The 16,083-nt window shown below is 39.7% G+C and overlaps 1 protein-coding gene across 4 annotated transcripts in view; it reads right to left on the bottom strand.

Moving 5' to 3' along the window:
* Positions 1 to 397: 397 nt before the first annotated feature.
* Positions 398 to 16,083, bottom strand: part of NR1H4 (nuclear receptor subfamily 1 group H member 4) — a 79,443-nt gene continuing 63,757 nt past the window's right edge. For all 4 annotated transcript variants that reach the window (XM_020982314.2, XM_020982315.2, XM_020982316.2 and 1 more), the window contains 3 exons: positions 15,637 to 15,783; positions 2,146 to 2,259; positions 398 to 1,013 (listed from right to left, as the gene is read on the bottom strand). In XM_020982314.2, the coding sequence (XP_020837973.1) occupies positions 772 to 1,013; positions 2,146 to 2,259; positions 15,637 to 15,783 (503 nt within the window). In that variant the 3' untranslated portion in view covers positions 398 to 771. The remainder of the gene's footprint in view (positions 1,014 to 2,145; positions 2,260 to 15,636; positions 15,784 to 16,083) is intronic.

Here is a 16,083-nt window from a genome sequence, read left to right as displayed (position 1 = left end):
CTTTCTTTCCAGACTCAGTTCAAATCTCATCTTCTGCAAGGGGCCTTTCTTGGTGGTTCTGCCACCCCTTTCTCGCCTCTGGCCCACAGTGCCATATTTCCGTGATAACTTTCTTTTTACGTTGTATATATCTTAAATGTACATCATTAATTACATGTCTCCTCCATTAGACTGTAAGCTCCTTGAGGGCAGCAATTGTTTTTGCTTTTCTTTACCCAGTGCTTGGCACACAGTAAACAAATGCTCACTGACTAACTAGCTTTCCTTCTGTATTAGGCATAGACACACACAAGCACAAAACCCCCCAACTTTTCAACATCCAAGGAACAAGTTTGTTTAGTGTTTTGGAGTCTCAAGAAAAGCTCGTGTTGCCATTATTTGTTAAATGATTACAGTGTGTTTGGACATATGCCTTTAATAAAAATCTGTGTCGTACAGGGAGATCAAGGTACAAAATGAGCACATCCCTCATTGCAACAAATAAAATTGAAACACCAATCATGTGAATTTCCCAAACTGGGCAGACTGGTCCTAAGGAGTGAGTCTCTCTTATAAGTGAACCATCATCCCCAAAGAGCTCTTTTACCAGGAGATGTTCCTCTCCTGTGAATGTTTGTGAAGACTGGTTAATTACTCTATAAATACTGAACAAAATGGCAGTGTGAAATCTAAGTATGAATGCAATAAAGAAGTCATAAAAACTAATTTATATTCCTATGAAAATAACCTGTGGTCCACTCTTCCACTACCATCAGACCCTTGCCCTAAAGTTTAGCACTGGACATCCCAGATTTCACAGAGGAGTGGAGTAAACTTATGATCGTTCACTCTCCAGGACATCAACATCTCGGCATGATGATGATTAAATGTTCTTAGCTCTGTGAGGCGTCCCAGGAGGCAGGCAAAGTGCTGGGGATTTTCAGGCTGGTGCATCTTGCACAGTTTTTGTAGGAGTTCCAGCAATGGTTCCTGAAGTCTCTCCACAGAGTCTCTGTCCTTTATGTATTGTCTGTCTAGTATGAGATTGGAAATAAATAAAATTGGTGAGATAGAAGGCATCATTTGGACAGAGGCAGGGAAGCATCTACTTTCTGAAAATGGAACATGGGGTCGCTATGATGGAAAACTCATTGTCACAACTAAAACAGTCAGATTACTGATTTAGTACTAAAGGGACCATCTAAGCCAATTCTATTCCATTTTACAAAGGGGAAAACTGAAGCCCAGAATGGTTAAGTGACTTGCTCAGGTCACACAACGAATAAGTATCAGAGGGGATTTGATGTCAAGGTTTGCTGACTCCAAGTTCAATACTCTATCTACCCCACCACACTGGTTCTGTTGGCTAATTGACATCTCCAGGATTCTTATTACAAAATGTGTTTGAATACTATCACTCTCTATGTTCGTTAATTTATTTCAAGGACTTGAAAAAGGCAGTAGAGAGCAAATTATTAGCTTTTCCTCACTTCTCATTCATAAAACTACAGAATCAAAAGAAACCTTAGAAATCATCCAGTCCAACCCATTACTTACAAATAATCTCTTTTATAACATACTTGATAAGAAGGCATCCAACCTTTACTTGAAGACCTCCTATATCTTAAATTTTTTTCATTCTAATATAGTTTTAATAAGCACTTATGTTTTTCCCACCCATCCCCAACTCAATTTAAGAGAAAAAAAAAGAAAAATAAAACCTCTGAAAGTAAAGCAAACAGTTTCCCACACTGACAGAAAGATGAAGAATTTGGGATGCAGAATGAAATAGACATGTTAGAACCCACGTTTGGATGCCCCCATTATTACTTTCAGATGATTCTGATAGTTGGTAACTTTTTTTCTTATATTAAGCCCAAATTCGCCACTTTAAAACTTCTACCCATTGTACTCCTGGAATGCAAGCAGAATAAGTTTTATCTCTCTTACAGCTGATAGGTCTTCAAGACAGTCATCATGTCCCCTTCCCAGCCCCTTGGTTTCCCAAAGAAGCATCCCCACTTCCTTCGATTGCTCTCAAGACCCTGCTGCCCTTCTTGGGATCCTTTCCAACTTGCCAATATCCTTCTTAAACTGTGGTGCCCCACACTGAACCCACATTTTTCTCATAGTTAATTAAAATACGGAACGTAATTTTGTGATTACCTGGTGATAAGATGACAATTGCTGTTAGCAAAGCATATTCTTCTTGGGTCATTTTCAGCTCTCCAATGCTTTTATAAAAATTAAACATAGGAGTTATGTATTCATCTGATATACCTGTAGGGGAAGAAGTCACATTTTTAAAAAAGCACATACTGGAAGATTTGAATGCCTCAAATGGCATACCTGCATAGGTTCATACAAAGAAGTGTGTCTATCCATTGTCCCTGCCATAGGCAAAAGGTAATCTGAGGGAAAGAAAGTTAGCTAGCAGACTCATTGATTTACATCGTTATTATATAGTCTAGTTATTTGCATAACTTTGCCTTCATTTCAGACATGCTGGATAATGAATTATAATGAGTTGCATTTCCAAAAGAACCACGAAATTCTTTCATTTTATAGCTGCAATTCCCTCAATATTTTGTATACTTATTATTTTTAATAATAATGGTACACTATTTATATAGTACTTTAAGTTTTGCAAAGTTCCTTATGTACATTATCTTTCTTGAGCTTTCTAGGTTCAGTAACCCAGCGAGGTAAGTACTACCCAAAAAAAATTTTTTTTGACCTGTGATTTCATGGGCATAGGGAGTTCCTGACCACAGCAGATCAGCACCTTCTCTGTGCCTTAAAGCAGTAGCATCAAAAAGGGCCACTACACCATATATGGCCACATATTGACTGAGAAAACCACACTTTAATACTATGTATGTTCTAATGTATTTTTATTTATTTGTTAAATATTTTCCAATTACATTTTAATCTGGTCCAATCCCTACTCAGGAATTTCATGGGTGAGGCCAGGGCCTGTGTTTGACACCTCTGATTTATAGTCTTAGGGAGTAGCCTGGTCTAGAGAAACCCAGACAAAGTCAGCCTCATACTGAGTCAATACCAGTCAGGGAGTCAGTTCTATATTTTTATTCATTCAACAAATATTTTACTATATGTAAACAGAGAAGCAGCCTAATGTCATGCCTTCATATTAATAATAAAAGCTAACATTTATATAGCACCTACTATGTCTGAGACACTATGTAAAGTGCTTTACGAAATCTCATTTGAATTTCACAACTCTGGGAGGTAGGTCTTATTATCCCTACTTTACAGTTGAGTAAACTGAGGCAAACAGAATTTAAGTGACTTGCCCAAGGGCACACAGCCAGTAAGTATCTGAGACTGACTTTGAATTCAAGTCTTTCTGATTCCAGGCCCAGCATTCTATCTACTATGCCACCTAGCTGCCAGGGAATGCATAAATGCTTATGGAACTGAATTAATTCTAGAGTCGTGTCCTGTACATTGTTATAATAATAATAATAATAACACATTCATATAGCACCCTAGATTTTTAAAAGCACTTGATACACGTTAATTTATTTGAGTTTCATAACAACGCTATAAGGTAGATAGACAAATCTCTCTGTCTTTATCTTCACTGCCCCAGATCAGTGCCTGGCATGTAGTAGGAGCTGTTGAATGAATAAATGAATGAATGAATAAATAAATGAATGAATGAGCAAGATTAGAATCCAAGTCTTCTGGATTTTTAAGTTCACCATTCTGTCCCCTCTGCTGGGCTGCTTCTAGTAAAATGATTCACTTCTTGATTTTTAAATACTTGGATTAGTTTATCTAACTATTGCATTCCCACTAACTAGTATATTTCTTTATATAGTTCTCCATAATAAATGAATAAAGAACCCCTTTCTACCAGAAGAGCTGAGACAATCATGGCCAAATCAGACAGGGCTGGGATAGCCAATTTCCCCAGATGTCTGTAGTTTAAGGACAGAGCCAGGCTATGTGTACGCTGGAAGAAAGAGTGCAGGCAGAGATACCAGTCCTACTGCTCATGGGCTGCTAAGTAAACTCTGGTAAACAACACCAGCTCATGCATTTATCTGTGCCCCATGGAAATTAGATGCACGTCACGCACTTTGTCCTTTACAAAGACGGATGGATTGGTATCTATTACTCCGAGATTCGCTAGGGATGGACAAATGGGCTGATAATTGATTCCACTACATTTCTCAGGTATCAAGATGAAGGAAGGATTTGCAATTTCCTTGGTAAGGTGATTCTTTTTTATCTTTTTAAATGTTAGCATTGTTTAGACTCCCTTAAGTCTTTGAAGATGACAACTGCCAGCTGGTTCTAAAATAAAAGTGGAGTTGAACCGATGACCCAGGAGGAGACCCAAGTATCTTGGGACACCATTAAGGCCCACTGGTTTGAAATGAACCACTTTTGGAAACCTAAATCTTCATCTGCTTCCTTTCTCATTTTAGCTTGGCCTTTTTCTTCAGAGATGGCATCTGCCCTGGTTGTTTGATCACAGTTGACTGTTCTTCAAACTTACATTGGGAAAAATGATCATTATTGTCAGTTCTGATCTCTGTTAAGTTTTAAAGGCACATGCTATTGTTCAGTCATTTCACTTGTGTCAGACTCTGTGACCCCATTTGGGGTTTCCCTGGCAGCGATACTGGAGGGGTTTGCCATTTCCTTCTCTAATTCATTTTATAGATGAGGAAACTGAGGCAAACAGGGTTAAATGACTTGCCTGGGGTCACACAGCTAATAAGCTGTCTGAAGCTGGATTTGAACTCAGGTTCTCCTGATTCCAGGGCTGGTGTTCTATCCACTGCGCCACCTAGCTGTCCCTAAAGGCGCACATATAGAATAGCAAAGTCCAAACAAACAGAATGTAAATTCCTTGAAGGCAGATATCCTGTCTCATTTTTATCCGTGTATCACGAGCATCTGCCACAGTACCTGCCGTGTGGTAGGTGAATAATAGATCCTGATTAATTGAGTTATTCAGTAAAAGCAAAAAGCCTTTTTAAAAAGTTTGTAAAATGTTACTGCGGTTAGAAAAATAGATCTGATTTTGAAAAGGGGATAGGTAGAAGTAACTTGGAAGTTACTTGGAATTATAGTACACAAACTAATGTTTTTCAAAATTGAAGCCAAAGGAAACCAATACTTTTACTGGATGTAAAAGTGCTGTCATCCCAAAGGGGCCACCCTTTTCCTGTTCTTTAGCGTTTTTCTCTTTTGTTTTATGGTCTTTCACATTTTTTTTGCTGTTCTGGTCAACTACCAGTTTGGTCACAAGAGGGCGCCATTGTCTAACGAAACGGCAAAGAACGCGTCCACTTGGTTGTTGCAAGTTGGACAAGTACGAACACTCGTGTTGTTCCGCTTGTCTGGCAGTCTTTGTTTACTGACTCACAAAAGACTCTTGCGCCTTCAAAGGTTTAATCATTTAAAAGCCAGACTGTCGTCCATGGAGCAGATTGTGTTTCCTTTGTAGGCTGATTTTGTAAATATGTTTAGGGTCTAATCTCCATGGCTTCCCAGTTTAATTAATGATAGAAGAATCAGACATGCTTTTATGCATTTGTTTTTTTGTGAGAATCTCGCCAAGGCTGGAACTGCAGCGGACATTTGCAGGCCTGATCTCAACTTGATTCGTTTTTCCGACCTGGTATCATTTGCCCCTCCTTAGGCGCTCCTGGAGCTCATTACAATAGTGCCAGATTTAGCTTGAATACCTGGTGAGCTTTAGCTCAGAACTCCCGAGCTCGAGCGATCCACTGGCGTCTACCTCCCCAGCAGCAAGAAGTAAAGGCATGCACCACCACACTCTGCCCAGACATGCTTTGAACATCAATGTACAATTTCAGATCTCTTCAAACGGCTTAAGAAGTACAAGATTCCTGAGAGGCAACAGAATTTCGTGGATAAAGGGTCAGGAAGACCCCTGTCTCGGACACAGCGTCTAACCCTGAAGAAATGATCTAACCTCTTAATGCTCCAAGAAACTCTCAAACCTGGGATCTAAGAACTTGTTAGGTTTTTTTTTGTTGTTTAGTATTTTGATAACTATATTTTTATCTCATTGGCTTCCTTTGACATATTTTATTTTATGCATTTTAAAACTTTATTCTGAAAAGGAGTCCATCGGGTTCACCAGACTTCCAAAAGGGAACCATGATAGAAAAAAGGTTAAAAGTTCCTGTTATAAGACTATAAAGTTGCAGAAAAGGTAACAATTAGCACTAGTATTCACTGGGGGTTTCTTACAAGAGTGAAATCAAAAGAGTGCAATTTTTTAAAAAAAAAAAAAAAAGAAGGAACTACAAATTGATTAGAACTGAGCCCCCAAAGGCTTGAAGAAAAGCTTGGAACCTTCATATTAAACTGATACTATTGGCCTCAAGCCCCATACCTAGAATTTTTCTAGAAGTGGTGACAGTCCTGTGCTACTTATTCCGGGGGGGGGGGGAATACCTGGGGTCTAGTAGATTTAGATACTTTCTTGGAGGCTTGCAAACTGTGTGACCCTGGGTAAGAAACTTAACAGCCCAAAGTCTCAGTTCCTCACCTGTGAAAGTTTGGGGATGGGGTAGAAGGGGTAAGGAGAAGAGTAATGATAACACTAGCACTTACCTGTTTACCTAGGGTTGTTGTGAAAGAGGCAGTGGGGTGCGATAGATAGAGGACTAGATTTGCAGTCACTGAACTTGAGTTTGAATCCTGACTCTGCTATTTACCATCTGTGTGACCCTGAAGGATTTGGACAAGATGGTCCTAAGGCCTCTTCTAGCTCATAATCCATGATTCTATACCTTTGTGATCTTGGGCAAATCACTTAACCCTTTTGGGCCTCAGTTTCCTCATCTGTAAGAAGGGGGGGTTGGACAAGATGACTTCTAATTCCCTTTCTGTTCGAGATATATGACTGTATGGAATGAGATATGATCTATTTACCTTAAAGAATCATACAAACGCTATTTGTCAAACAGGCGCTCTATTTAAAATTATAAGATTTGGATTCAAATCACAGCTCTGAATACTACTTATGTGACCTTGGACAAATCACTTTATCTCCCTGGGCCTCAGTCTCCCCATATGTAAAAAATGAGGAATTTCAGTGACATGACCTCTGGGGCTCCTTCTAGCTCTAAATCTATGATGCTATATCATTCAACCTCAATGCCTCAGTTTCCTCATTTATAAAGTGAAGAGAATGGTGCTGATCTCTAGGGGCACCTTCCAACTCTCAATTTTATAATCCTTTCTCTAGGCCCCTTATGATCAAGGTCACACATTTCTGAGCTAGCTAGATACAGTTAGCCTAGCTAAGGGAATCATCCATTGGACAAGACCACAGCATATTCTTTTCTGCCCACAGCTAACCAGCTGGTACTAAGGACTGTATCCTGGCCACCTGACTACTTCCTATTCATCAATGAGAAACTGATCAAGACTGGCTGACCCTAAGGAAAAAGGCCACATACGAGCCTTAGAACTAAAATCTTCATTTTCCATCAGCTGCTCTGCTTGGAGCATCTTGTTTCCCCCACGATAAAATCATCACCTAAAATCTCATCATCTTGGAGATTGATTCAGCTTTGATTTTTAACTCCTCCTTGGCATTCTCTGATTGAAGGGCTGGAGGGCAGAGCAACGAACCTTTCCAAAACCTCCTTTTATAGAGAGCTCAGACTTTTCCAGCTAACTTTATTTACTTATTTAAATAATAAAATAAACGTATTTATTTAGCTGTTCTTCTTGGTTTTGACTCTGCAAACATCATGCTCCCATGCCAAGTATCTTCTGGCAACACCCCCTCCCACCTTCTTCCCCTTTCCTCTGTGTGTTGTCTTTGCCCATTAGATTGTAAGCTCCTTGAGGTCAGGGCTTGTCTTTCCTTTTCTTAGTTAGAAGAAAATAGTTCTCAGCACAGTGACTGGTGGATGTTTAATAAATGTTATTGACTATTATTGTCTAAAAAGTAGGGGACATGATGTCCCAAGCACTAGTAAGATTGGATTAGATCAAGGGTGGGGAACTTGCTGCCTCCCCTTAATAAAAGGAGTCTAACCCTTAATAAAAGGATTTGTTCTGTGAAGTTTGGATTCCATCAAAGGGCTGCACTTGAGGAACTAGAAGGCCATATGTGTCCTTGAGGCTACAGGTTCTGCACCTTTGGATTAGATGAACATCTTTTCTGTGGTGATGGAGAAAAGATTTGGTCCAAATAAATCTTTCCTGAATTTGGGAGGGGTCAGATTAGAGAATGTTATATCATATATCTTATATTTCTTATGTATATTGTGTGTGTGTGTGTGTATGTGTGTGTGTGTGTGTGTGTGTGTGTGTGTGTGTGTGTGTGTGTGTGTGTATAGAGAGAGAGAGAGCTTTACTTGGCTGAAAAGAATTCTAAAATTAGGATGTGGGAATATTAGAGAGAAAAGGGGCCTGTTATTTTCAGTGGTCAAAATTCTAAACTTTTTCCTGATTGAGTGGTGCTATGGAAAGAGCATTAGTTCTAGAGAAAGAGGACCTGAATTCAAGCCCTGCCTCTGAGTCTTACTACCTATAAGACCTTGGACAAATCACTTCATCTTTCTGTATCTCAGTTTCCTCATCTGTAAAATGTGAGGGCTCACTAGATTGTCTCCAAGGTCCCTCCCAGCTCGAAGTCTTCAATCTTATGTAACTTGGGGCAGATTCAACCATTGTATCTAGCACTGTCATCTCCCTGTGCCTCAGTTTTTCCATCTGTAAAATAAGCAGATTGGACTAGATGGCTTCTGAGGTCCCTTCCAGTTTTAGATCTATGCTCCTATGTAACCTGAGACAGATTAAACCATTATACATAGCACTTTACTCTCCTTGGGTCTCAGTTTCCCCTTATGTAACATGAGTAGATTGGACTAGATCTTTAGATCTATCATCCTCTGAGTATCTGCATTGGACATGCTTCAATACTTCAGACATTTGTTCATGTAGGGGTGAGGGCTGTGGTCTTTCCATTGATTAGATCATAGTATTTCCCTCACTAAACAGATGGTCTTTGGAATTAGCTATAGCTGTGGCCAAAATTCCTGTTACCTTAAGACCAAACTGGGGATGAGTTGCTATGAATTCATCCAGGCTGGTCCATGGACAACAACTACAGCCCATCACCAGGCCTGCCCTCAAAGCCTTTCCAGCCCCATAGTGCTGGGCAGAACTCATGCTCCACTGACAGAGACTTCAAGGTGCCTGGTTGGCTTTTTTTTTAAACATGGCATCATAAGATCATAGGTCTAGAGCTATGAGGGACTTGAGAGGTCACAGAGTCCAAATCCCTCTTTTACAGATGAGGAAACCAAAGGGAAATCAAAGGTCCTGCCCACAGCAATACAGTAGTCCTGGCTCTGTGTCTCCTTGGCAAGCACTTATGGCGCCTGTGCCTCAGTTTTCTCCTTGGTAAAATAGATGACTTAGACTAGATGACCCCTGGGGACCCTTCTACAAACAAAACTCTCCATGGCCTGATTTTTTGCCTTGGTCCACACCATCTCCCATGACCTCTTCAATCCCACCTCTTTGTCTCTCTGGCTTTCTTCAAGACAGCTCAGATCCCACCTTCTGAAAAAGGCCTTTCTCAGTGCATCCCCTCTCTGTCCCCCCTCAATTCCTAGTGCTTTCCCCTGAGATGTATATGTATGTTTATGTTTATGTGTATGTGTATGTGTATGTGTATGTGTATGTGTATGTGTATGTGTATGTGTATGTGTATGTGTATGTGTATGTGTATGTGTATGTGTATGTGTATGTGTATGTGTATGCATACGGTAGCTAGCACCAGGCCTGGAGTCAGAAAGACTCATCTTCCTGAGTTCAAATCTGAACTTAGACACTTTAGTTGTGTGACCCTGGGCAAGTCACTGACGCTGTTTGCCTCAGTTTCCTCATCTGTAAGATGAGCAGGAGAAGGAAATGGCAAACCATTCCAGTGTCTCTGCCAAGAAAACTCCAAATGGGATCACGAAGAGTCAGACACAGCTGAAAAACAACTGAATAAAAACAAACACATATATATACATTTATCTGTATATACATACATGCATACATATATACACATACATGTAAAGTATGTGTGTACATAGTTGTTTGCATGTTGTTTCCTGTTTCCCTTTCCTCCATTAGAAAGTGGCTGGTTTTGCCTTTCTCTGTATCCCCAGAGTTTAGGTACAGTCCCTGGCACATAGCAACCACTTAATATATGCTAGTTGACCGACTCAATCTATTATCCTGTGATCCACGGTCACATGGGTAGAGAACCACAGAACCAGAAATGATTCAAACCCAGGTCCTCCACCTCCAAATCGAATCTTCTTTCCACTCAATTGTACTCCGATATAATGTTATTAATGTAATGACATTTATTTTATCTGGACCTGTAATCATCATGATGTACAGGAGAGATGACAAAATCAGGGCCTGTAAAACTCCTGAGCACACTTTGACTGTATTAAAATATAATTCAGAAAAGTTTAATAAAATAAATAAAAATACAACAGAGACAATGTTCATTTGTGGTTTTCTAAGTCAATATGCAGTCTTATCCACTCCAGTTTGAGCCTGACACCACTAGTGTAGAGACCTCCTGGTGGGGAAGGCCCCTCCACCAATGTAGATTGGCAACCCACCTGTGCCTTGTAGTATTAGAGTGTTGCTGGTATACAGAGAGGTCAAGCAACTTGCCTATGGTCACAGAGCTAGATAGTAGATGTTGGGCATAGGACTTTGACTCACTTCAAGGTTAGCCTTTGACCCACTCTGAGGATTCTTTAATATCTAGATCTATGAGTCCATATTCAATGGACACACATGATATTAAATATATTTAAATATGTATTAACATGTATTATAAATAAAGTTTTACTTATCCTACATACTATATTATAGACTTTTCCAAAGAATTCCATATAACATCACCTGTACTACTACTTTGGGTATTTGTTTATCTAGTTATATTGTTAGCTATTTTATTTCTTTTTCACAAGCTCCATGAAGACAGTGCCTATCCCCTCACAATAGATTTCCTTCTCCAGGGATTCTCACTTGCTCCTACACATATCTGGAGAACACTCTATCCTTGTCTCTGTCTCCCGCTTTTCTGATTTGCTTCAAATCCCAGTGAAAATCCCACCTTCTACAAGATGCCTTTCTTGGTTCCTGTAAATGCTATTGCCTTTATAACTATTTCCATCTTATCCCATCCATATGTGGTTCATTCATAGTTGGTAACTTGTCATCTCCCCTGTTAGACTGTGAGCTCCTTAGGAGTAAGCACTGGTTTTTGTCTTTCGTCCCTAACCTCAGCGCTTAGTACTGTGTGCACACAGTAGGCACTTAATAAAAGTCTGTTGACTGACAGTTCCTATCTTTGCATTGCTCCCAGAACAGTGCTTTGTGCAAAGTAGGTGAATGTTGACTATATCTCTTTCCCCCCTTACTCTCCACATATTGAATTTGCAGTTCCTTGAAGGTAAACATCTTTTATTTTTGTCTCCATTTCTTAATTTTCCCCAGCAATGAGACATTAGTTGTTCAGCTCTTGGTAAACATTTAGTAAATGCTTATTAAATTGAATAGTTCAGTTTTTTTAACATTAGGAAAATAAGAATAGGGGAGAAAATGAACATATTAAGAAAACATCCATGCTGGAAAGTTCAGTGAAATAATCAGTTGATTGTAGAATCATAAATATAAAGCTGGAAGGCCCCTTAGAGGTCATCTAGCGCAGCTTTTCACTTTTAAAGAGAAGGTAATTGAGGCCCAGAAAAGAAAGCACCAACAGAACTTGTTTATTCTGTGAAAGCAGCCAGCAGGAGGTTCACATAATCTTAGAGCTGAAGGTGATCCAAAGACCAGCCACTTTAACTCCCATCTGAACAAGAATGTTCTGCTACACCGCAGACCAGTGGTGACCCAACCTCCACTGACTCCTTGACCTCCAGTGATAAGGAACTCATTATTTCTGAGCCAGCCCATTCCTTTTTTTTTCTTTTGGACAGCTCCTACCTTTAGGAAGCTTTTTCTTACATCAAAGCACCAAGTCTGTCTCTCTAAAATTTCCACCCTTTGCTCCTCCTGTCTCTCCCATTTGGGGCCAAGAAGCATAAAGTGAACTCTTCCCCACATCAGCCCTTCAAAAACACGAGAAGAGCTGGCATCGCTGTCCCACCCTCTTCCTCACTGCCGTCCTCCCTCATCTTCTCTTGTTTGTCTTGGTATCATTTTCAAATTGCTGAGTGCTAGTTATCGTTCCTGTCCAATTTTTCTTGGCCAACAGTCAACAAACATATATTAAGTGCCTATTATGTACCAGACAGTGTGCTAAGCACTGGAGAGACAAAAAAGAAGAAAAAAGTCAAGTCCTTGCCCTCAAGGAGCTTACATTCTAATGGCAGAAGACAATGTACAAAAGGGGCTGAAAAGGTGGGGGGTGGGGATGGAGGGACATCAGACAGTACCCAGCATGGGAGCATTATGTTTATGGATGAAACCAACAGCTGGTGGGAAGTGAAGAGTTGGCTAGAAATTCAGAGCCACCTATAAAGGGAACCTTAGGGAAGAGCTCATTGCTCTGCCCACCAGACCTCAATCGGAGAGGGAGACACAGCTGAGAGGGAGGGTACTGAAGAGGTATGGAGTTCCAAAGCTTGAAGCACTCCTCATGATGATAAGATTTCTGGGGAAGAATTTATCCTGGGGGACACATGACTTACATTCATGGAGTCACCTGAAATGTTGTGAGGGTAAACTATTATATCCTAGAAGTCCAGTTGAAAATCCTTCTCAAACTAGCTATCATATTCCTTTCTTTTGTTTTTTTAAACTATTCAAGGAAAGACTGAGAGGTGAATGGAGTGCCAGAGTCAGAATCAGGAAGACATGGGCCCAAATGTTCTCTCAGATACTTCTTAGCTGAATGACAACAATTGAGTTTTGATCCTCAGTTTCCTTACCTGTAAAATTGGAATGATAATAGCTCATACCTCATAGGGCAGTTGTGAGGATGAAAAGAGGTAACCTATGTAAAGTGTGCTTTGCAAACCACATACATCATAAGCTATTACTCTTTGTAAATTAGCATATTATACATTTCAAACTCTTATATGAATATCTATTTTCATTTGAAAGCGAGCAATTACTTTAAAATTCTCTTAGAATTATTGTAATTAAAAAAACTGTGGACACCTTACAATTCATGTGACATGTAAGTTCTAAAGCATAATTAACCTAAATCCTGGGCCCCCCTATTAATTAAATGTGGGTCCACAGACAGTATCTTTGTATCCATAATTGTGTTTTTTGTTATAGAAAGTGTATGAAAGGATATGAACATAGAAAGAAATTTCATATTACATTATATAAAGAGCCCTGTGGGTGTAAACAGGGCAGTTATGAGCCACAATGCTACTCAAGCTGAAATGAACAATGGAAAATAAAAATGAGGTGCATTAACATATGAATCAAGTGATTCTGAAAGGTCATCTTCCCAGATCTGGGTTAGGTTTTGTTTGGGTTTTCATTGTTAGTGTTCTAAAATTTCAACTTGGAAAATAAAATCCATAAATATTAATAAATAGGAGTGAGCATCATGACAGATAAAATACAAAGCACCCTGGGCTTCTCATTGTCCTCATATACAGCTGGGATTTGGACAATGTATCTTATCAGGAGATGGGAGCAGGGTTATTTGTCTAATTCCTAACCTGAAGCTTCTTTCAGGAACTGCTTTGCTTGGCCCCCTGAGTAACTGAACTACTACCATTCTTTCCATCCACCCCCCTTTCAATTTACCCATCTAGGCCAACCCCATAGTTGTTAATTATTCCCAGTAATTGGAATTCTATTTTCCATCTTATTTAATTTTTGTATCACCTTTTTTATTTTCTCTCTTTCAACTTTCTGCCCACACCTTGACTTCTTTGCCTAATAAACATCTGTTGAATTTGAAATTCATCTGTGGATAGTTGTTAGGGAACAGAAGCTTTTATATCGTAAACATTAGGGGCAAAGAGGCAAGAGAAAGCATGGTGGTCAGTCAGTCACCAAGCATTTATATGGGGCTTACTATGTGCCAGGCACTGTGCTAAGCATTGGGGTTCAAAGAAAGGCAAAAGCATGGTTCCTGCCCCCAGGGTACCAATGTTCTAATGGGCAGAGGGGAGAGGAAGCAAGGATACCATGGAACAAGCACATTTATTCAAAAAATGATACTATAATAAAGAAAAACAATCGGAAAAACTTGAAAATTCTGATCAATGCAATGACCAGTTTTGATTTGGAGGAGCCATAATGAAGTCTACTACTTGCTCCCTGACAGAGAAGTGATGGATTATACCCTACTACAGAATGAAACTTACTTTTTAGAAACAGCCAATGTGAGAATTTGTTTTCCTGGACTGTGTGTATTTGTTAGAAGAGCTTTGTTGTGTGTGTTTTTTTTTCTAGAAGAAATGTAAGAGGGCAAGTGGGAATGAGGAGAGTGTAGCCCAAAAGGGAAAGAGAAAAAAGAGTGATACAAGATCTTTTAATGCAGAGAAGAGAAGGGAAGAAAGGCCAGAAAGAAGCCCACTTCTTTCTGAGTTCCTGCACTTTTGTTTTCTCTATTGATTTCTGTATCCCTGAAGAAAGTCATTTAGCCTTCCTACGTTTCAGAGGATCCATTTTTAAAATAGGATCGCTATGACTGGAGAACCTATCGCCAAGAAGCTGACCCAGTGTTAACGAGTCTCTCCATAATTTCTTAAGCTAGTGCTGAGAGAACAGACAGTCTCTTCATAAGACTGTCCTTGAATCCTGCAAGCGGTGGTTCAGTACTTAGGACAGTGCTCGGAACAAAGCAGGTGCTTAATGTTTATTGAGTGATTGATTAGTAGAATCTGCCAGAGCTTGTGCTTTTCTGGAGTAGCCTTTGAGAACCCAAGACCACCTCTATATCATGGTGAAGCACTGGAGAGGACCTCAGGATGGAGATAATAACGATACTTGCCTTTATCTTGACCATGGGGACTTATGGGAACACTACCCGTGGCAGTAAGGTAGCACAGTGGGTAGGGAGGTCATACAATGGAGTCAGAAAGACCTAAGTTCAAATCCTGTCTCAGATATTAATTTAATGTGTGACTTAACCTTTCTCAGCCTCAGTTTCCTCATCTTTGAAATGGGGGTAATAATAACATCTACTTCATAGGATTGTTATGCAGATCAAACAAGAAAAGATATATAAAGCTGTTTGCCAAACCTTAAAATGCTATGGAAATGCTAGCAATGATATTGATGATGATAATTTGAACATTTTTCCTTTTTTTAAGGTCACCCAAATAGTATTTATCGAGTTTATAATTATAGTAAGTAAGATAAAGCTAATGTCTACTATAGTCCTGACAAAGCAGAAATTTCATTTGAAAAACAGTTCTGAAACTGAAATTCAGTTTATTATACTGTCATCATTGGCACAGATTTCCCAGGTTCCTCAATATTATATTGGCATCTGGGTTTGATCAGCACTCTTACTTGTACTGATTAATGCTGTTCTAATACAAGTCCTGAGGATCAGATTTCAAGTGGCTCCCTTTACATACCTAATGAAAACACAGGCTTTCAGCCCTCAACCAAAGCACCTACCACTCTTGCGAATCCTCTCTTCTAACAGGTCAGTATGTCCCACAGGAAGTTTGTTATTGAAAATCTCTGCTGAACGGAGAAACATGGCTTCAACTGCAGACCCCTTCAGCAAAGCAATCTGATCTTCATGGTCTAAAGTTTGGAATCCTGGAGAAAGAATGAGATTGAATTTTTGCTTAATACAGCACCTTGCAAACAGTAGGTGCTTAATAATCTTATTGATTAATAATAATGATGTTGCTGCTGCTGATAACAAAAAGCTAACATACGTTAACATTAAGGCAGCTAGGCGGCACCGTAGTGCAGAGTACCAGGCCTGAAGTCAGGAAAACTCATCTTCCTCAGTTCAAATCTGGCCCCAGACACTTACTAGCTGGTTGACCCTGGGCAAGTCACTTAACCCTGTTTGCCTCAGTTTCCTCATCTGTTTAATGAACTGGAGAAAGA

This window comes from Phascolarctos cinereus, unplaced genomic scaffold, assembly GCF_003287225.1.
Source record: "Phascolarctos cinereus isolate Bilbo 61053 unplaced genomic scaffold, phaCin_HiC Scaffold_1;HRSCAF=81, whole genome shotgun sequence".
Taxonomy (NCBI): Eukaryota; Metazoa; Chordata; class Mammalia; order Diprotodontia; family Phascolarctidae; genus Phascolarctos; species Phascolarctos cinereus.
Note: the sequence above shows the minus strand (reverse complement) of the source record. Positions and strands in the feature narration are given on the sequence as shown.